This window comes from Orycteropus afer, unplaced genomic scaffold, assembly GCF_000298275.1.
Source record: "Orycteropus afer afer isolate SDZICR_OR568_19922 unplaced genomic scaffold, OryAfe1.0 scaffold00072, whole genome shotgun sequence".
Classification (NCBI taxonomy): Eukaryota; Metazoa; Chordata; class Mammalia; order Tubulidentata; family Orycteropodidae; genus Orycteropus; species Orycteropus afer.
The window spans coordinates 5,249,471-5,272,429 of NW_006921659.1; the positions used below are offsets into that span (position 1 = coordinate 5,249,471).

General features: G+C 42.8%; 1 protein-coding gene across 1 annotated transcript in view; it reads right to left on the reverse strand.

The window, feature by feature from the left end:
- Positions 1-3,447: 3,447 nt before the first annotated feature.
- Positions 3,448-22,959, reverse strand: part of NR2E1 (nuclear receptor subfamily 2 group E member 1) — a 23,282-nt gene continuing 3,770 nt past the window's right edge. The window contains exons 2-9 of the mRNA XM_007940828.2: positions 22,027-22,172; positions 18,730-18,817; positions 16,751-16,989; positions 15,322-15,468; positions 12,891-12,987; positions 12,354-12,503; positions 12,026-12,131; positions 3,448-3,610 (exon numbers count right to left, since the gene is read on the reverse strand). Of these exons, the coding sequence (XP_007939019.1) occupies positions 3,448-3,610; positions 12,026-12,131; positions 12,354-12,503; positions 12,891-12,987; positions 15,322-15,468; positions 16,751-16,989; positions 18,730-18,817; positions 22,027-22,172 (1,136 nt within the window). The remainder of the gene's footprint in view (positions 3,611-12,025; positions 12,132-12,353; positions 12,504-12,890; positions 12,988-15,321; positions 15,469-16,750; positions 16,990-18,729; positions 18,818-22,026; positions 22,173-22,959) is intronic.

Consider the following 22,959-nt stretch of genomic DNA (forward strand, 5'->3'; position numbering starts at 1 on the left):
AAAAAAAAAAAAAAAACACCAGGTTTGCTGGTGTGAAACCCCTGAGATGATGGCCTCTAGCTGCCCTTCAGGTCTAGAACTGAACTCACTCCTGTGGCTTCCAGCCAAACAATAGGTATATGGGGTGAAGATTTACATCAGGTAGATACACTAGTTGGAGCGATCAATCAGGGAGAACAGTAGGGCAGTGTTTGCACAGGGAGACAGTTCAGGGGGCAGGAATGAATGGGAAGGACAGACACAGGGAAGAGGTAACTACACGGAGCAAGTGGGAAGAGAGCTGTTACATTGTACAGAATTGCAGTCAATGTCATGAGACAAAATGTGTATGAACTGCTGTATGGAAAATGAATTTGCTCTGTAAACTTTCACCCAAATCACAATAAAAATTCAAACAAACAAAAGATGCATACCCTACAACATACACAAAAATTAACTTCAGATGGATCAAAGACTGAAATGTAAAACCTAAAACTATAAATTCTATCAAAGAAAAAATAGGGGCAAACTTAGGGGCCCTAATATATGGCATTAATAGACTACAAAACATAAGATGCACAAACAGCAGAAGATGAGTAGTGACTGGGGTCTTAAAAGCTTGCAAGCAGCCATCTAAGATGTAACAATTGGTCTCTCCTTATCTGGAGCAAAGAAGAATGAAGAAAATCAAAGACATATGGAAACACTTAGTCCAAGGGACTAGTGGACCATGAGAACCTCATCCTATATGACCTGAGACCAGAAGTTCGGAAGAAGTAGATGGTATCCAGCTACTAGTGTCCAGTCAGAAAGGGATCAGTGTAGGAGATCCTGGACAGAGTGGGAGAAAATTGTGGAACAAAACTCAAAATCATTTAAAAGACCAGGCTTGCAGGTCTGAGAGAAACTGGTGAAACCCCCAAGACTATGGCCTTTAGTCACTCTCAGGCCTGGAATTGAACTCATTCCTGTGGCTTCCAACGAAACAACAAACAAGCTTATAAGGTGAACATTTACACCAGATAAGTGCACTCCTCAGAATGATCAAGCATGGGAGATCAGAAGGGCAGTAATTTGCACAGGGAGCTAGCTCAGGGGACAGGAATGCATAGAAAGAAGGACACAGGGAAGAGGTGACTACAGGGAGCAAGTGGGAAAAGAGCTGTTGCATTGTGGGGATTGCAATCAATGTCATGAAACAAAATGTGTATGAACTGTTATATAGAAAATAAATTTGCTTTGTAAACTTTCTTCAAAATCACAATAAAAAATAAAAACTTTACATAAATGGTACCAAACTGTACGTATCCTGCAATTTGCTCACCCCGTACATACACATTGTATCCCAGATTTACCTAGGTTGATACATTGCCTCTACTCCATTCACTTTAACTACTGCAACATTGTAGATAAATATCATGATATATCTATTCTCTGTTGACATTTATTTTAAAAAAATATCAATTCATTGCAATGAACATTCTTGTTACATCTTTGTGTATCTCACTTTTCTTTAAGACTTAACTTTTCATTTTCTGTGGACAAGGAGTACATGGCTGATCAAACTTTCACACATGTAATCAGCAAGGTCATTTTGGCCAAGAGTTGCCTGTGTCTCTGCCCCAGACCCTTGCTGGAGCTGCCACCCAGTAGGAGCCCAGAGCACTCACAACCTTTGGCACCTCTGGTTTCCACCCTGCTTCTAGCTGTGGGGCCAGTGCTCTACAATTTTCTGAGAACATCCAGATGCTCTTTCTACTGCTCCTTCTACATCTTCCTCACCAATATAGTTCTTCATGCTTTATTTTTCTGATCATTAAATGATTTCAGGTTCCTGGTCAGGACTGAAATGTTGGCAGGAGAGTTAGAAACAGAGAAGTGAATGAAGACTCTGTTAATTGGCCTCTTTCTTCCTAACACAGCAATTTTTTTCTAACAGATGCAATTACATTTGAGAGCTGGAGAGCACGGAATCTGATGTTTTATTCCTTTATTCATCATTTTACAAATGGGATTCACTGTAAAAAGGAAATTGCCTTTGTAGTTCAGTTCTTCAGGCTCTGAGCTTCAGATTTAACACCAGCTGCTGCTGCCATCTTGTATCTTGTGGGTGAGACCAGCCAGGAAGGTAAGCTAAGACATCAAGCAAAGCTCATTTAAATTCAATATATTTTTATTCTTTGTAAATACAATGAGTACAACTTTTTAACTTCACAAATCAGTTAATTCACTTTGTACAAGAAAAGTTTTATTCATCCTATGATAGTCCAAGTGCTGATTTTTTTTCTCAGTGCTAGTACCTAATAAATCAAAATGTGAAAAGTACAGCAGCTATTTTTAAATGCTTGTGTCTACATTTCCATAAGTATAGATTCATACCAAAGGAGCAGCTTATAGTGTGGGACAGTGTGTGTGTGTGTGTGTGTGTGTGTGTGCACGTGACCAAGGCTTTACTAGAAACCAGGGTTTTCTGAAAGGCATTGAAGAGTCTCAGACTGTTAGCAATAGACCAATAAAGAAACCTTTTAGCGTTCATCTCCTTGAAGTCCCGTCTGGCATTATGTCTATGTTCATTCACTATCTGATGTGACTCGTCAAAGAATGAGTTGGGACCTCCATTGCCTTTGGTTTCAGCACTATGTTAATAGGACAGCAATCTGTCTCACTCAACCACTCATCTCCACTCTATTTGGTTTTGCTGTTTTTATTCACCCTCCCTCGACTGTGTTCTTTTAGTAAAGCTCTTCTATTTTTGAAATGTTATCCAACTTGAAGTCCTGGTGAGAATGTCATTTTCATCCACCAATTCCTTTGAAAAGGTTGCCTGGCCTATGGTATTAAAAAGAAGAAGAAAGAATGAAGGGAAGAAAAAAGAAGAAAAAAAAAAAAGACAGGGAAAAAGCAAATCATATGGCATAAGCTACTTTTCACTTATTAACTCAGTTCTGAAGGCCACTTCATGATGTATTACAATAGAAGGAAAGCTTTTGATAAAATTATTTAAAACCTAACCATTATTTTAAAAATAAATGCTCCAACATAAGATCTTTCTGAAGGCTGCTGCATGATGTTATACACAGAACAATGTTTGATTCCCCAACTTTACAAGCCAGGAAGGAAAAGAAAGTACTACTTGTTTTTCAGCTTTTGGTAGTTCAGCCAGTCTTCCAGGTAAGAGGCAGAATGACACAGACTGTGGCAACTCTGACTGCACTCCACGCCCAGGGCATGGCAGCCATGAGGTCTCTGCTCAGGCCGTCCCCTTCCAATCCCTTTCCTTCTGGGCTGCCCTACACTGGTGGAGGCAGAACAGAGCTACTGGACTTGTTTTGTGTTGACTGGCATTTTTTCCCCCTAAAGGCAACACATTCCCAGGCTTCTGCTTCCTGAAGGGTTTGTTAGTTGAGGCCTGTTCTTCATGGCTTCATCTGATACTGTCTCATTCTGAAAAGTGGGTACTTTTAGAACTTAGATATCACTGGATTTGTACATATCTGAAAGCAGTCTTGTAATGGGCACATTGCCGATGGTTTTTTTGAAAAACACTTCTTCTATGGTTGATGGACTAATGGAACGTAAAGCTGGCAGAAGCAACAGGAGTTTTCCAAAGCGACAGGGTTGAGTGGGATATCTGAAATATGAGACACCATGGAAACAAGGTCAGAGACTATTACTAATGATAACTAATATCATATACTTCATAACATACATAATATCCGGTATAATTTCCAGATTTGGAGCTCTTATTACACTTGTCTGTCAGTTGTACTATGGTGGCTTGCATGTTGTTGTTGTGGAAGCTATGCCACAGTTATTTCAAATACTAGCAGGGTTACTTAGGGTAGACAGCATTCAGCAGAGCTTCCAGACTAAGACTAACTGGGAAGAAGAACCTAATGAAAAAATGGCAGTGAAAACTGTGTGGATAGCAGAGAAACACTGTCTGATACAGTGCCAAAAGAAGAGCCACTCAGGTTGGAAGGAACTCAAAATACAATTGGGTAAGAGCTGCCTCCTCAAAGCAGAGTTGACCTTAATGATGTGGATGGAGTGAAGTTTTCAGGACCTTCATTTGTTGATGTGGCACGATTCAACATGCAAAGAAATAGCTACAAATATACATTAAAAATTGGAACGTGGGTTGTATGAAGTATGAATCTAGGAAAACTGGAAGATGTCAAAATGAAATGGAACACTTGAAGATCAATATCCTAGCCAGTAGTGAGCTGAAATGGGCCATTTTGAATCAAATAATCATATAGTCTATTATGCCAGGGATGACAAAATGAAGAGGAATGATGTCACATTCATTGTCAAAAAGAACATTTCAAGATCTATCCTGAGATATAATGTTGTTAGTGATAGGATAGTATCCATATGCCTACAAGGAAGACCAGTTAATATGACTATTATTCAAATTTACACACCAAACACTAATGCCACAGATGAAGAAATTGAAAATTTTTACCAACTTCTGCAGTCAGGTATTTATCAAACATGCAATTAAGATGTGCAAGCTGCACTAAAGGCATTGGTGAAAAATAAGGCTCTAGGAATCGACAGAATACCAACTGACATGTTTCAACAAATGGATGCCATACTGGATGTGCTCACTCATCTGTGTCAAGAAATGTGGAAGACAGCTACCTGGTCAACCAATTGGAAGAGATCCATATATGTGACTGTTCCAAAGAAAGGTGATCCAATGGAATGTGGAAATTATTAAACAATATCATTATCATCATATGCAAGTAAAATTATGCTGAAAATAATTTTTAAATAGCTGCAGCAGTACAACAACAGGGAACTGCCAGAAATTCAAGTCAGATACTCAAGAGGATATGGATTGAAAGATATCATTGCTGATATCAATGTCAGATAAATCCTGGCTGAAAGCAGAGAATAACACAAAGATGTTTACCTGTTTTTTTATTGAGTACACAAAGGCACTCAACTGTGTCAGTCACAACAAAGTATAGATAACATTGCAAAGAATCAGCATTCCAGAATACTTAATTGTGCTCATGTGGAACCTGTACACAGACCTAGAGGCAGTTGTTCAGATAGAACAAGGGGATACTGCATGGTTTAATACGAGGAAAGGTCAGGTGTTCCTGAACAGAGTGGGAGAAATGTGGAACACAACTCAAAATAACAATAATAACATTAAAGACCAGCCTACTGGTCTATAGAGACAGGTAGAACCCCCAAGGCTACGCCTCTTAGATACCCTTCAGGCCTGGAACTGAACTCACCCCTCTGGCTCAACCTGCAACCAAACAATAGGGAGGCTTGTCAAGGTGAACAATAACACCAGAGAAGCATGTGCTCCTTAGAACAATCAAGCATACAAGATCAACATGGCATCATTTGCCCAGGGACGAAGGCAGGAAGGGGTATAAAAGAAGGCCACATAGAAACAGGAAACACATGGAAGAAGTGGAAAGAGTGCTGTCATACTGGAGGGATTACTAACAATGTCACAAAACAAAATGTGTAAGAATTGTTCAATGGAAAACCAATTTGCTCTGTAAACTTTCACCCAAATCATAACAAAAAGTAAAAAAATAAAATAAAATCAGTATAGGTGTGAGTCAGCATTGAATTCTTTCACCTTATTCAATATGTATGCTGAGCAAATAATACAAGAAGCTAGGATATATGAAGAAGAATGTGACATCAGGATTGGAGGAAGACTCATGAACAAACTGTGATATGCACATTTTAAAACTGTAACACAAATTTTCCTTGCTAAAAGTGAAAAGAACTTGAAGCATTTTCTGATGAAGATCAAAGACTTCAGAATGGATTACATCTTTACATAAAGAAAACAAAAATCATCCCAATTGGATTGATAAGCAACATCATGATAAACAGAAAGTATTAAAGTATCAAGGATTTCATTTTACTGGGTCACAATCAATGCTCATGGGAACAGCAGTCAAGAAATCAAACAGATGTATTGCACTGGGCAGATCTTGCAAAAGACCTCACTGAAGAGTTAAAAAGCAAAGGTGTCACTTTGAGGACTAAGGTGCACCTGACCCAAGCCATGGTATTTTTAATCGCCTCATATGCATTTGAAAGCTGGACAATGAATAAGGAAGACCACAGAAGAATTGATGCATTTGAATTATATCATTGCTGAAGAATACCGCCAGAAGAATGAACAAATCTGTCTTTGAGGAAGTACAGCCAAAATTCTCCTCAGAAGTGAGGATGGTAGGACTTCATCTTACTTACTTTGGACATGTTATCAGAAGGGACCAGTCTCTGGAGAAGGACATCACGCTTGGCAAAGTGGAGTCAGTAAAAAAAAGAGGAAAACCCTCAACAAGATGGATTGACACCGTGGCTGCAACAATGGACTCAAACATAGCAGTGATTGTGAGGATGGCACACAGTGCAGTGTTGCATTCTGTTGTACACTGGGTCACTATGAGTCCGAACCAACCTGACAGCACTAACAACAACAACAACACACTATCCCTCTAGTAGATGGGTACTACTAGCTCTGTTTTGCCGATAGAATGACTGAGGTATGGACAACTTAAGTGATCTTGCCAAAACACATATGGTAACTCTTTCTGTACTAGCCACAGAGTTGCATTTTGTTTGGAGAGAAAACAATTTTAAGAAACATGGTATTAATTTTAAGCCAAATGATATGTTTATGGTTGCCAGCGTAGAAAACTTCTGTGGTGTTGATGATAAAGCTAGCAACAGAATCCACGATTTCTGATTCTCAGGATTCTTCACAAGGCTATCCCTCAAATAAGATGGCTTCTTTTTCTAAGAAATTCTCCAAATTATTATTCAGGCATTATACTTCGTTGCTCGCAGGAATAATTCCATCCTTATTATACTGCAAATTAAATACTAAGTTCTGTTGGGTGGCACTGCCACACAACTTTCATGTCAATGAAATTGGCATATAATTAAAGATGTAAGAAATTGCTTAACAATTTCCTCTCTTGAGGCCCAACACATATCTGTGCTCCAATGTGCAAGTTCAATTTTCTGCTGCCTTGGATGCCTGCAAGCCACCCCTTATTGCAGCCCTGGTACTTCTTTAGCCAACAGCTTAGAATCAGGTATCAATACAGTCTACAAGGAGGGCTCACTTCACTGAAACAAACCACCTAAAAAAGTGCCCCCACCTACTACCATCAAGTCGGACCTGACTCATAGCGACCCCTCCTTGGGTTTCTGAGGCAATGTCACTACGGAAGTAGATTGCCCAACCTTCCTTCCGAGGAGTGGATGGTGGGTTTGAACCGCCAGCCTTCTGGTTAGCAGTCAAATGCCTTAGGCACTACACTACCGAGCTCCCAAAAAGTGCCCAACGAGACACATTGGTGACTATGACAGGTTTTGTGACTAAGATAGGTTCAATCCATAGCCACAAGGTGCTAGAAACTGAGGTATATCAAAATTCCTTCAAAGAAGTTAGCTAGATGAACGCTGTTAACGGCCTGACAACTTCACCCTCCAAGAGAGCAGCTTTCATGCTTATCTCTAAGTTTTGAGCACTTGAGATTCCCTCTCCTCAACCTGATGCTAACTAACCAGTTGCTATCAAGCCAGTGCTGACTCGTAGTGACCCCATCTGTGTCAGAGTAGGATTGTGCTCCACAGGATTTTCAGAAGTCGATCACTAGGCTATCTTCCAAGGCACCCGCAGATGGACTCAAACCTCCAACCAGCAAATGAGCCATTAACTATTTGTACTATCCAGGGACTCTTACTAGGCTCATTGTGAGCCTCTAAGAACCTCATTTGGCTCCTTCACTGCCCAGCCTCATGAGCACCCAGGAATAAGGATCAACAGAACATATTTAATAATGTGGTATGGAAATGGCAAAGCTTATATACATTTTTTTTAAATGCCTAAATTCTGGCACTGGTTCTCTTTGCTGAGTACACTGCCTTTGTTCCTTGAAATCACAGGACCCAATCTCCTCAGAAGGAAGGTTGGGCAATCTAAGTCCGTAGTGATACTACCTCGGAAACCCAAGGAGGAGTCACTATGAGTCGGGCCAACTCGATGCCACATAACAACAACAACAATCTCCTTTTCATCTTGGCCACATCCCCTCTTCAACAGCTCTGTTTCCCTCTAGAAGATCAGGCAGAGAGGACACCGCCCTACAGTGGGTGGGAGGTGCTGACTGCCTAAACAAGTCTCTACCACTTCTGCAGCCTCCCCCCAACATGCTGAAAGCTTCACATGGTGAGAAACCGCTGTGGGAAAGAATTACTTTCAGAAATGGAAGATTCTGGAGAATCCATGGACAATTAGCTCTTGATTTTCTGCGAGTAGGTTATTCACTTGTCTACTCATCCACCTTTTTTATTCTCTCCTTGGGAAGGGGCTGGTTAGTCAATTAATAAGAACTGAGTGGCTATTCTACGTGGAGCATGGTACTACCAAGAAACATTAACAAGGTATGTGTGAGAAAGAGACAGTGTCTTGGACTGCTCAAAATTTTTAGAATGTCTATGCCCTTGACTCCATCCATTAGCAGGGTAATTGGAAGTTCTCTCTCCAGGTATGAGTGCTTCTGGTCTACCACAGCTTCATGTATTTAATCTTTAGTTATAATGTATAGTTTGTGTGAAATGCTAATTGCTAGCATTATGATCATCCCTTCTCCTGATGTCCTAATGAGCGAACCAGCTTACAGAACAGTAATGTACAGTTAGCTCAACTGGCAAGTTCACTTTTCATTTCAACTTCAGATTTTGTTTTTCTAGACAGGAAAGTGCTAGTGGAAAGAGTGTTCAGTGATTTGAAATGGCAGAGAAAAAAAGCATAGTCAGTTTTGTCACATGCATGACTCTTGATGTTGTTGTTGTTGTTTGCCATCGAGTCGGCCCCGACTCATAGCGACCCCTCCTTGGGTTTCCGAGGCAGTATCACTACGGAAGTAGGATTGCCCAACCTTCCTTCCAAGGAGTGGCTGGTGGGTTTGAACTGCCAGCCTTCTGGTTAGCAGTCAAGTGCCTTATAGTCATGTTAAATTACAGCTGTAGCTGCCATTCTGAAATACGAATTCCGTGTCATAGCAGATATGTCCCTTCCACACAAATTTCCTTGTTTTGGGGCCAGGGGAGAAGTAGTATACTTGGAGTTTCTCTAAAATAGATGTTTATTAATTTGTGCCTTAATTCTCTCAGGTCACCTTACAAGCAGCTCCTTCAGGCTCTCTCAGATTCTCTCCCTATCTGCTTCTCCAGCACCTCCCACACCCTTCTACCACCCATTGTCGGGCAGGTGATCCTAGCTCATACCAACTCTACAGGACAGAGTAGAACTGCCCCGTAGGGTTTCCAGGAGGATCTTTACAGAAGCAGATTGCTACTTTCTCCTGCTGAGCAGCTGGTGGGTTCAAACCACTGACCTTTTGGTTAGCAGCCAAGTGCTGAACCACTGCCCCACCAGGGCTCTTCACCAGCACCACTACTGACTCCCACTGCACCTCTCTTCCTGCTGAAGCCCTTCTACTATTCAAGGACTAAGTCACATGTCGTCTCCTCCAGCAACCTTTTTCAGATTTCCTCTTTTCTCTCATCCCCTCCGATTAGAACTTGCCTTTCCCACTCCCCATTTTGCTTTCCGCTCTTCTGCAGTCTGAATCAGAGTAACACTTCAGTCTAGCTCATGTGATGGAAAGCAGTGGTGTCTGGTTCTTTCTGGTGCTCCACAGTACCCACTGGGAGCCCTGCCCAGAGTGAGTCCCAGGGAAAGGCTTGACTGAACCAATAACTGGATCTCATATTCTTCTCAGCTTGAGATTCTTCATACCACCATTGTTCTAAAGATCAAAGCTCAGCTATGAAATACAAGATAGTTTTTAGTGGGGATAAAGTACATAAATTATGTACTGCTCCACTTATAATTATGGATAAATATTATGTGCCTACTATATACATTCTGAGGAGCCACGCACTTGGCTGCTAACTGAGAGGTCTGCAGTTCAAACTGGGCTTTGAACTGGTTCACTCCAGTTCAACCCCCTACTGAGAATTTTCATTTACACTCCAGATATACTGAATCAGAACCTAAATTTTAACAAGACCCCCAGGTGTTGTATACCTAGGAATCTTGGGGGTCTTGTTAAAATTTACGTTCTGATTCAGTATATCTGGAGTGAAAATGAAAATTCTCAGCAGTAGGTTCAAACAGAATGAACCAGTTCAAAGTCCTGGTTTGCACTCACCTGCCACTCCATAGTAGAAAGATGTGGCAGTCTGTTTTTGTAAAGATTTACAATTTGGGGAGTCCTTTAGGGCAGTTCTTCTCTGTCCTCTAGAGTCACTATGAGTCAGAATCAACTTGACAGCAACAAAGATTTTTATATACTTTCTGGGTCCAATTGTGTTTGTGTGTGGGGTTGCCATGAGGCAGGGCCAACTCTTATCTATGACAGCTAACTACAACATCTATATTCTGAAATCCAATGTGAATTTTAATTAAAAACAATGGCACTTTATTTGTTTGGCATTTTAATCTGGAAAAGCATATATGTGCTGTCATTTAATGCAATTTCAGTGATATTCCATAAACAGAGAACTTATATTCATTCAGTATTCAAAAGAGGATTTATAATGGAAATATGTAGAGCCCAGCAGAAGTGGAAGGTGTTGTGGTGGTGTAGTGGTTAAGACATTTAGCTGCTAACCAAAAGGTTGGTTGTTTGAACTCACCAGCCACTGTATGAAAGAAAGATGATGCAGTCTGCTTCTGTAAAGATTTTCAGCCTTGGAAACCCAATGGGGGTCACTGTGGGTCAGAATCGACTGGATAACAGTGAGTTTGGTTTGGTTTTGCAGCAGAAGTGGTATCACCCTAAATGGATACAGCTGACTTGGGCTTTCTATGACCCATTAAGTGAGAGAGGCATTAATGGGCCTATAATCATTTGGTTTACTTGTTCTCAGCACAGTGTTGAGATGAGAGAGACAGGCTTCCATGGGCACCCCTTCAAGATCAACTTAGAGATTAAACAATAACAACTACATTCTAGCCTCGGATTTACCACAGTCCTAACCTAGCAGGCTAGAGAGATTCTACTGCTCTTTCAAAGCTTTGCTTCTTTCATCTGAAAATGGAATCAGAAATCCTATCCCTCTTGGTGGACTTGTCCAATAGTAGACTGGAAGGAGCATTGCTGGAGTCCCAGTGGCTGAAAATGTCTGTGAATAGCCAAGACAAGTTTCCCCCAGTGGGCCCTGAGAGACCAGAGTAATCTGGTGCTATGACTCAGAGTGAGGGCAGTAGTGGGTCAGTGGCAAAATTCTCACCTTCCATGTGGGAAACTTAGGTTCAATTCCCAGCTGGTATACCTCAAACACAGCCACACCCATCTATAAATGGAGGCTTTCATTTTGCTATGACGCTGAACAGATTTCTGGAGACCTTCTAGACTAAGACAGCAAAGGCCTGGTGAGCTACTTCCAAAAAAATTCCACCAGTGAAAGCCCTACAGATCACAATAGTCCCATCTCATTGGCATGAGTCAGGGACCAACTTGACAGCAGCCAGCAACAACAACATGATTCAAAATTGCAAATACCAGTCACCAAATACCATTCGCCAAAGCCACCACAAGGACAAGGAATGGCTCTCTGGACAGCTGTCTAGTTTATTCTATTTGGGATTGGCGCCCAAAGGAAGACACCTGCCTTTTTTAAAGGATGATTTGGCCATTTTCTGATCTATCAGCCATGATTCTGGCCTTCATTTTTGACCCTTCCCATATCTGGGTCCATTCACACAATTATGTTCACTTATTGTGAAGGATAGACTTGTCCACTAGGACAGCTGTGATGTGTCTGGCAATGCTTTCACTGATAATATAATTTGATATGCTCCTCTCACTCACCTTGAGAGATAGGTGAGGGAATAAATTCTAACAAAATTTAACTGTCTGGCAAAAGGATAATTAGTCACAATGTTTGAACTGGCTCATTCCTGCCTGCTCACACATTCACAATGGAAGCAATTTTCTTAAGTGCACATTCAAGGCCAATGGGGGGTCACCTGGTATGGATGTAGCTGTTGAGAGTTAGCTGAGCCTCATCTTGAAGAGCTGCGATGGCAGCGGCATTCCGGAAACTTCTCAGCTCAGAACCACTATGTGTAGGAACTAGAAAGGAAGAACACAAAACTGTGATCTGCGGCACAGGGAATGCAGATGGAAAAGTGGGTGGCCAGCCAGAAAACATGCAGGTCCCTACAATTATTGAAAATGGGGTCCTGACTAGCAGTGTCAGCTTCCTTCAAAATCATCACCTCCTTCTGCAAGAGATGGCTGAATGAGTGAAGTGGCAAAACTGGGGAAGGCAAGCAGGGGTTTGTGTCTGCTTACCAGCTTTGAAAGTGACAATACATTTGAGACAGGCAAATTCTGTAGCATCTAAGCGGAGTTGTCTAAATCGAGCCACCACCTCTTGTAAAGCCTGTATTTCAGATATGATCTTGTTCAGCTTCTGGGAATCTGTGTTGTCACCATTCATGCCTAGAATGAAAATATGGAATAAATGCTCTAATATGAAGGCATTTTCATGATTTAATATTGATTTTTGACAAACTCCTGCATATCAATATCTATTCAATTGTCACTCTAAGATATCTGATTCCATGTAAACTGGCTATATTGTATGAAAGTTAATATAAAATCTTCTCTTGGATGATAACAAACACAGTAATTTGCATTTAAATAACAATGCAAGCAGTCATGAATGCAACAAAACAACATTATTTGCATTTAAATATAGATTTATAAATGACAGGTATACTCTATTGTTCAGCAGGAATTTGTTATTCTTTACATGTTGTTCTTTTTTCAGTAATGTATTTTTATGGTAATTTCTACAACAAAGTCATTAAATTGTGCAATTCTTACCAGATACAGCCAGTAGAGTGTTAGCATCAACCGGAATGGCCCATTGTGCTATTCCTAGAACAAACAGTTCTCTCCAAGCATCTTCCAAAAGCATCAGCTGTCATACAATAGATGTATAATATAATATAGCATGTAATTTATAAATTTATAAACAATTTCAGCATGTAAATTTCCATTATTTTAAAAAGTGTTTTAAATGCCTGTCTTAGTAAAAAAAAAAAAAAAATCTGAATATTCTAGCTTTCCTTTACTCTTTTTGAAAAGGTGCCTATAGATAAACACACGCATTTGAGAGTCAGCCATTCCAAAGCCCCAAAGTTTGCTTCCCAAGGGAAAGGGTTTACACCTCTTGTCCTTGTATCTACTAAGTCCTGACCATCTAGAAACTTCATCTGAGACCCAGGCTCTATGAAATGCCACCACATTGCAGCAGGCTGACCCTCTCATATAAAATGTTGATGTTATCAGAGTGAAGGATTTCAGACTAAGCCTGCAGATCTGGGCCCCCATCTTCATGGAAGACTGAGGAGATTGGGCTGGGAGAGAGAGAGAGAGAGAGAGAGATCACTAATTCCCAAGAGACAGGGGTTGGGGGTTGTTGGAAATCAGGGTGTAATTATGTTAATCAGGTTTTGCTGAGTTTACCTCATTTTACTGTCTGATTTTTCTGAGACTCATAAGTGGACAGCATCAAGGTGCTTGTCATTTTCATTCTAATAAAGTATAGTACTGAATATTTAAAATAATCTGGTTCTGTTTCCAAATTAATATACTGGATCTCACTTCACTGCAGTTTGCTTGTTATTAAAGGATTTCCACCAAAGAATGAAGTGGCAGACATTAAATAGATTTTTGTTTGGATTAAAGAGTTTACAAATACTTGTTTTTAGAAAAAAAAATATAGCCAATTTACATACACACACACTCACAGACATACAACAAATGGTTAGAGTCAACCAGTAAATCTGGTCACAGATAGAACCTAGCCACCTTAAAAAAATCTCTATCTTTGAAAAATGCTTCTAAAATCAGCCAATTCTGGATAATCTATGTGAAAGTGTTTTGTTTTGGGAGTTAGGAGTTGAATAGTGAAGGATCATAACTAAAATTACAATTAGATCAAAAGGTTTAATTTTCAAACTGTTTATTTTTAGGTTGGTTCCCCCCCTTCCATTAAGTACAGGAAATAATGCTTTTAAAATTCAAAGTAAAAAATTATCTAACTCTGGCCATTTCTGAAAGTCTAGGTCATGAAAAAAAAAGAATATCCCATGCTAGGAGATTAAATGTTTTTAGCACATTGCCAGGTTTCTCTGTAGGAGATGTACTTCAGATTAAGGGGCATTATTATGCCTTAATTAGGTATGAAATGAATTAAAGAAACAAATCCTTTGCTTTTAGAACTACTTATCAGCCTTTTGTAGAATTTGTCATTAATTTCCGTGAATGCACTGATAACAGCCAATGGTTGTGGATACTTCATTTTCTTTCTTTCCTTTAAGGTTAGAAAAATGGCTGGTAGGGGCCATTTCTAATATTCCTAACAACAAAATGTCTAGCTTTTGAAATGAGGCAGTTTTTAGCAGCAATACTTTTCTTCCCTCTGGATGTTATTTAGAACACAGAATTATGCAAAATGCCTATTTGTTTACAAAATCTCTAAATGCACTTGAAGAATCAAAAAAGACTTTAGCCCAAAGGAGGCAGGCAATGCACTCTTTGATCCTACAAGCTGAAAAATCAATGGCCACAACTGTGAGTATCAAGATGGAGAATGTAAAGTTATAAATATAAAATAATGAGACTAGTTCCAAAAATATCACAGAATATTCTCATCACCTTATATTTTTTTAAGGTTCTTTTTAATGCTCTTTTAAGAAAGCATTGCTTTAAAAGCTCAGAAGGCAGGAATGGATAGGAAAGAAGGACAAATGGAGGGAGTGGGAAGAGTGGGGACTTCTTTCAATGTCATGAAGCAAAATATGTATGAACAGTTGAATTAGAAACCAATTTGCTCTGTAAACTTTCACTCAAATTACTAAAAAATTTGTTTTTTTTAAAAAAAGCATTGCTTTCTCAACAATTTTAAAATGTATTAAGATATAATTTTATTTGAGATTAAATTTGATGTTTCAATTCAACTGAAAAATATGTATAATGTTCCTATGTGTTATTTGGGTGTTTTGTTTTGTTTTTTTTTTTTTAGACCAGATTCCGCTTTCCTGAGACAAGATAATCACATTTCTTACTACAGATTCCATAGTTATATAATTTGAACACACAGAAAAAAAGGCTAGTAAAAGTAGTTTCAAGAACTGACACCTGGCCTTGGTGATTTTTATCCAGGTAACTTCTGGTTTTATTAGACTGTTTACTGTTACTTTTTTCCCAACCATTCCTCCCCAAGACCTGAGTGTCCTCTTGGTGGTACCTGATCTTGCAAAGACAGCGTGGAGAAAGCTGGCACACTCTTGGCCCACTTGATGCTCATAAAGAGAAGCCTGGCAGCTGATTCACACACAGACTCCGTGGCCACCTCATAGAGATACATGGGAGTCCCATTCACTTCATGAGGGTACTGGGAAGGAGGAAACAAAAAAAACACTGGGAAGTAAGGAAACCACAGCTTTGCTAGAAAAGCCAATCTTTTAATTGTCTAGTTAGAACAAAGAAGGAATTTCAATGTTCTGTTTAAATGTGCAGTTGCCACAGGTGAGCAAAAACTAAACATCTCTATCTGTATAGCTTCAGAAACAGAAATGGTTGGGAGAGGCCCACTTCTGCTCTTTGGGGACCTGTTCCTTAGACAGGGCATCTGGATTTCCTATCCCCTACAGCAAATTTTTCCCAGGCTGAGCCAAGTGCCAGGCCTGGCTCCCAATTTAGACAAGAACTGCTTGTATTTGTGTAAATAAAAATAGATGTGAAAAAAGTATAAATTAATAGGCATCCCAAACACAAATATGCATATGAGTATTTTTAGAAAGGATTAGTATATTATGGAAATATTTCAATTAGACATCTTAATCATTCACAGAGCATTCCCATTCATAACTGACAACATATTCATAACACTACTTTCCAGAGCTTATTATACATATCAAGGGTAAGAAAGCAATATTAAATATTGTGCGTGTGCATGTGCCCAGGTGTTTGGCTTCCCTGCAGTGTGGGGCTGCAGCTGGCCCTCCTCTGGGGGAGATCCTAGGCCTTCTCCCTTGCCCTGGAGAGGGGTTGGATGGGTGCCAGCAGGAAGCATGGAGGGCAGTCCCTGGGTGGCAGCCTTTTGAGGTGGTTCAGGCAGTGGCCCTGACTTTAGGAGCTCAATCCTGGTATAAATCTAAGTGGCTCAACAGAGTGAGAGGTGAGTGAAAATCAAGCTAGGTCCTTCAAACCACCCTAACAGTATGAGGTCTACATTTCTCTCTTGCATTAGGATCCCTGTCATCAGGAACTGAAGGGTCCTTCCAGCCAGTAGTGGTCAGCTCTTTTCTTCTAAAAACAAAAGTCTGTTCTTCTAGACTCTAGGAACACCAATAGCTGCCCTCTGGCTTTAGACAGGGCTGTACCAGCCACCCAATCACCCAAGGGTGTTTTCTTGGGTAGGTTCCTGGGTCCCACTTCAAATTTGCTGAAACAGAAGCTCTGAGAGGTGAGTTTGGGAGTTCACATGTCCAGCCAGGTCAGGGAAGTGACTCTCCTGCACACTAAAGTTTGAGCATCCCTGTCTTAAAGGGGAGAGCAGGAGGCCTAGAGCGCCACGCAGAGCCGAGAACACCTGGCAAAGCCCCTCCAGCTTTTGCCAGATCCCATCCCTTCTGCACCGCATAGCTTTCCTTGGGCCCAGCAAGGCTACTGACCTTGGGCGTGGGCTGAGCCAGGCTCACAAGGGTCTGCCGCTCAGGGGTGGTGGTGGACACGGCAGCCAGCTCCAGGCTGTGCGGCTCCAGCTGTGTGACCGCAGTGAAGAAGGCTGGTGCGGGCAGTGCGGCCGGGGGGAAGTGCGGGGCTGCGCCATTCTCCTCCTTGTGCCCGCGGAAGTAGAGGGCCACTTGCTTGCGGATGGTGGACGTCCGAGGCCCGCGCTCGTGCTGCACCGCTGCAAAGACAGACCGACAGACGCATGCCTGAGATCAGACACAAGATGACAGCTGCGTCCACGAGGGAGAGGAATGGGAGGGCAGAAAGCGCTCTAAGATGGTTTGCCTCCTACGTGAATAGATGAGGAAGCTGGGAATAATTAGAGGAGCGCGTGTCCAACGTCCCACGATCATGGCCGAGGCCACAAGCCATACTAAATGTGTTCTCTGTCCGTCCGGGGTTCCTTCCTATCCAGGGGAGTCGCAGAGAAACCAGAGATTTCTGGACTTGGGTAGCTCGGGAGCCCTCATCCCCATTGTCCCCCATCGAATGGGAGAGGAAGAGCTGCAGAGTCTGAACGGACAGTTGCTGCTCCGCCTAACGATGACTCCTGGCTCTCCTGCCTCGACCCCGCGAACTAGGTTTGGCCATCTAAGGCCGTAGCAGAAAGGGACCCGAGCCCCAGAAAGTCTGGGAGAGGGGACAGGGAGAGCCCGTCTCCGAGTGTGCTGAAGGAAAGAAAGGGGAATGCGACAATTACCACCAACAGTTTAAACAAACAAATTAACTCAGGGCAATCTTCTGCTCGCGGTGCTTGACAACTTGTCAATACACAAGTTCAACAGGTTGGCCGCTCCCTCCTGTTTCCTGTGCGTAGAGGAAGGCTCTCTCCGCTTGGGCACTGTGCACCGTGAAGCTACCACCAGCCCCGGCTGCAGGCACGGCAAAGCCCTTAGGCATCTGGTTCGAGGGAGGCCCCATCCCGCCTCCTAGCCCACTGCCCCCCCCCACCCCTGCTGTCACGGCCAGGGGCGCCCTCATCAGGCGGGACTGAAACGCAGCGGGGACTGCGCTTTCCGCTAGGGACGCATCTTGACTTCCTAGTTCTTGCCGGGAGCGTGTAACAGCCTCCTGGAGCTGGGTACCCACAGTCGTCACCCTGCCTCCCCAGCCTCCTTTCTTTCCTTTCGGTGGAATCGAGCGGAGGTCCTAGCAAAGCCCACCTCGGCACATGGGCCATGCAGATTTTGGTATCTTGGTAAACCTGCAACAGAGTTCCGGTGGCTTAGTGGTTAAAGGATGAGGTTAACTAAAAGGTCGGCGGTTCTAACCCACCAGCAGCTCTGGGAGAGAAAGATGAGGCAGTCTACTTTCGTGAGGATTGACAACCTTGGAAACTATGAGGCAGTTCTACTCTGTCCTATAGTGTCGCTATGAATCGGAGTCAATTTGATGGCAGTGCGTTTGTTTTTTTGGTTTGGCGAATTTGCAAACAAGGGCTCGAAATTGTGAATTTTTCTGTTTCCGTTTTGTCCTCTCCCAACACACCGTCTCCCAACCCCCACAATCTCCTCCTGAGGAGACTGTTTGGACTGTTGGATTCTGGGGGAGTCTAACAGGTTTAGGTGTGGCCACAAAGGAAGGACCTCAAGGAGAGTGGAGACGAGAGATTAGGGCGCAAGGCACGCAGTATAGCACACTCATACCACAGTGGGGGTGCTCGGGAGCTCTGCCTTCGCAGGGGTGGCTGTGGTTTTCTACGTGGGCTGGGGCCTTGGAAGTTCAAGGTGGTCGAGTAGGGGCTCATGCAGAAAGAGGAAGGATAAGATTCACAGCCCGCGGCCACCCCCCCCCCCAGCATCTGGACAGCAGGGCTGGTGCGATGATTTACATGCATAGGCGTGCCATGTGTTTTCTGTACATATAATTTCCTTACTACTCAACCAACATTAGAAGAATAAAAAGATGTACTGATTACCATCTTTGTTCATGTTGACCTCCAAACACTTCTTCAGCCGACACGCCCTGCACTGGTTTCTGTGCGTCTTATCCACAGGACAGCCTCCCTGGAACAGAGCGTAGGCGGTCAGCGGCCCCCAGGCCTTTGGACTGGGGTCCGGGAGCCAGCGTCACTCCGCGTCGCAGCAAATGGTGTGTGCAGGACCCAGCCCGGCCGCAGAGCGCTTATCCTGAGCCAGCGAACTGCGAAGGCCGTGGGGTGCGACAGGGCCAACTAGGGAAGGGACTGAGACTCCTGGAATTGCTTCAAGAGCGCTATCCCTCTGCCTTAGAAAAGCGGGCAAAGAGGGAAAACTTTCTCCAAGCAAATGAACGGCCAGAACGCCAAAGGCGACTGGGATTCTGGCCACGGGAACTTCGGTCAGTAGAGGAGGTGTTGGGGCGGGGACGAGATTTTTTTCAGGACCGAAGACAGCGACTGGGCCGCAGAGGAGGAGGCTTCTGAACTGAATTGAGAGCTTGCTTTCAGGTCAGGATTCCCTCCTCCGGCCCCTCACCAGCTTTTCTTTTCGCTTTCAGATCTGGGGTATACCTATTCCTGTCACTTTCCGGGCTTTTCTGCCAGGTTTCCTGCCATTTATTTTTCACTCCCCTATTCCATCACTTCTGCCTCAAGCTCTTGAAACCATCCTCATACCCAGCATATTGAGAGAGATCTTAAAGACTAGCCTGACCCAGATTCATGGAAACACAACCTATTTCAAGTAGTGAAGCAGTAGCCAAAATGGTTGGGAGGACAGGCCTATGGAAGGAGAGGGTGGGAAGGGAAGGACATGAGGCCTGGGCAACATCTAGAAATGCCCACCATAGAAATATGACCAGGAAGATGATGTGATGCGCTGTCTGGTAACATGACACTAAGAAGAAGCATCAGCGCCATGACTGTAAAAAAAAATAACCATCTCCTTGGAAATATTTATCTGAAAGACATGAGACATGTTTTACCTGGTGGAATTTTGTGGAAAAACATAGGCCATTAAAAGAGGAAACGTATAGAGAAGGTTTCTTATGCAATTCAGTGTTTAGTGTCATTACCGAAGAGACATAAATACAAATACAGTAAGAGTCATGCATGCATGCACATTTTGCACACAAATGCATAGAACTTTGATGCTCTCCTGCCTGTGTTTGCCTAAGTTGCTACAGGCTACATTTAGAGTGGGAAGAAAGAGAATAGAGTAAATTTATTTTGATTTTGATTCACAATCTCAAAAATTCTCATACACCAAAGTTGGAGTAAGTAGGTAACTAGTATTTTCCTAGTATCCCTACACATTAGAATATTTTTTAAATATCCATTACACATTAGAATGTAATTTTTTCAGATGACATTCTTCCAATTTAAAACATGTTGACTGTTTAAAATAAAGGCAGGGCAATGATTCATAACAAGATTTATAAAGATCCTGACTGTTGTTCATAATAAATTAGAGTATTATTTCCTAATTTGAGAATGTAAGACAGAATGGAAACAATTTCTGGTCCCTAAGTGAACTTTTCAGGGCTTCTTTGCTGGCCAATGTAATCGCTCAAGTAAAGAAGTTTAAAGAATTTCTTATTATTTATCAACTGTAACCATCTGTCTATCCCCAAATGGTATCTTCTCTGTGCTTGATAAACATACCAATGTGAAATGGTTCGTTAGTTCTTAAGTGTGTCTTCAAACCAGATCAAATGTATGTAAATATCTGCAGCCTCAGCTCGGTGCATGTATTCTCTCTGCAAGGAGAGGAGCACCAGGCCTGATGAGTCTATTATCACTTCTTTACAAGTACTTGGACTGACATCAGTATGTGGAATTGATAGCCATCCCCTTTTGTCAAGTGTAACATCTGAAATTTTGATTTCCCAAGTTTGTGAATTGCATAAATGCAGGAGACTCAGTAAAAATTTATTTGAGTAGCAGTCTGCTCTGATGACCCACAGTATCTCACATTCCTGTGGAGCTGTTGGGTAGTCTTGTGTGTGTATTTTGCGATGTGCCCATATGGTGAAGCTGGACAACCACACAGAACTCTGTACCCAATTAAACAGGTGGAGGGCTGGAAAGTTCAAAATAACTCGTCCAAATGCAAATGCCTTCCTGTTTCTGTTGTTAATCCAAATCTATCTGAGGTTGATATGAACAGATACTGGCTTCAGAAAAAGATATCAGCATAATCCACTAGCACCAGACAATGTATGTATGTCTGGGATAAGAGAGAGAGATACATTAATTAGTGGGAGTGTTTCACCATTTGGTTATCTATCAAAGGAGATTTCTAACTAATGCATTCCCGGGATCTTCTTGGGAGTAAAGGTGGAGACCTCTATAACAAAGGTCTTAGTACCGGGCTAAGGGGAGAGCAAAGTGTGAGATTCAGCGGCTCATTTACTAGGTTGAAGTAAGGCTAATACTGAGCTGGGAACGGAGTCAGGGGGTTCTGCTTGCCCTTTCTAGAAGCTCGGTTCACACTCAGCCCATGCCCTGACTACCCCATCTCATTGAGGCAGTTCTGCCTGTTCAAGGCCAAAAGACAACTAGGAACATCTTCTAAGCAGAGCAGGAGGAAAGACGGGAACTTTGGGGAGAGCCCCAGCTACCTTCCTTGGGAGCTTTCTCTTCTTGTTCACCTTGCTATTATCTGACAAGATCCAGTGACAGCCACATAGGTGCTGCAGCCCCATGGCCCACTTCCAGAGCCACCTTGCTTCTCCAGAGTTGAAGCAGCACAGTCTCTCGCAGAATATGCCCTTTCTGTTCCAAGTAGCCAACATTCACGTTGAGTCTCAGATAAAGGTGGCAGCGACCTTGACTCAGGTGCCCTTGAGTTCTGCCATCCCAGAGATGGTCAGAACACTGGGCTTGGGTGCTGCAGGAATGGGAGCCAGGAATGGGAGTGGGGAGACAATATAACATAGCCCTTTCTCCAGCTTGTTAACTTGTGGTTTAGATTCTAAAGCTCCTTAGGCCCCCTGGGCTGCCTTTATAATACTGGGTGTGGACCTCACCCAGAGTCAAAACTGTCAGAGGATTAGAAAAAGAGAGTGGAGGCAGTGCTGGGGTTTCCAACTTCCTAACAAACTGCCTTTCTTAGCCCTTCCCGCCTTTCCCAAGCAAAAGGGCCCCAGAGAGTTGAGGCAGGAATGAGGAGAGGAAGGGGGAGGTCTGGGCCCAGTCTCCTCTCCTCAGCAGCTTGCAAACTCAGACGAGTCCTTGGCACAAAGGGGAGGAGGTGGCAGAGAAGAACAGGGCCGCACAGCCTAGCTAAGGTACCTGGTTTCCAGATTTGCAGACATAGGTCCGATTCCTTCGGATACTCCGTTTGAAAAACCCGGAACAGCCGTCGCAGGCGTAGACCCCGTAGTGTTTCCCCGAGCTGCGGTCACCGCACACTTTACAGGGGATGTCTAAAATGCGGCCTGAAATTGCAGCAAGAGAAAAGGGGGGAAGGGGAGAGAGGGAGAGGAGGGCGGAGGAAGGGGAGAGGGAGAGAGGGATACTAAGCAATCTGACCTCTGAAGGGATTAGCACCGAAGCTGCGGTAAAAGCAAATAATGAAGTGATTTTATAGCCAAACTTTTTTCCTTGAGCAAGTGTCAGTTTCCTACAATGAGCATTACTCATGCACCGCTACATGTATTTGGGTCTCCTCTAATCGCCGAGACCCATTTTGGAATAAAAGATTACAGCAGGCCCCGGCCGCAGCCCGGGCCGCCGCGGCCTTTCTGCTCTGCGGAAAGTTGGGCCGCCTCCCTCCCCCGCTCTAGCATTTAACAGAGAAAGTTGTTAGCGAGCGCGCGAGGAGACAAACTTGAAATGTAAAAGGAAAGACAAGAAAAACAAACACGGCTGGAACCGGGCATGGCAGCTGGAAGGCAATCGAGTTTTCTCTGTGCTCCGCCGGGCGGTGGTTATTATTGGGATTATTATTGTAATGCTAATACTCGGATTATTGATGATAATAAGGGTAGTGGTAATTGCCCGACTTCAGCTTCACCTATTTATTTATTTATTTAATGCTTCGTTTTTGAGAAGTTATTTCTTTTAGGGAAAAAAAAAAAAAAAAAAAAATCCCCAAGTATCTAGCACCGGGACTGGCAAAACAAAAAGGAACAAGTGTGTGTATTCCCTAACAGGTTAACGCGGGACAGAGACCCCGCTTCCCTCCACTCCCCAGGTTTCCTCCCTGCTAAACCAGCTTCCCAA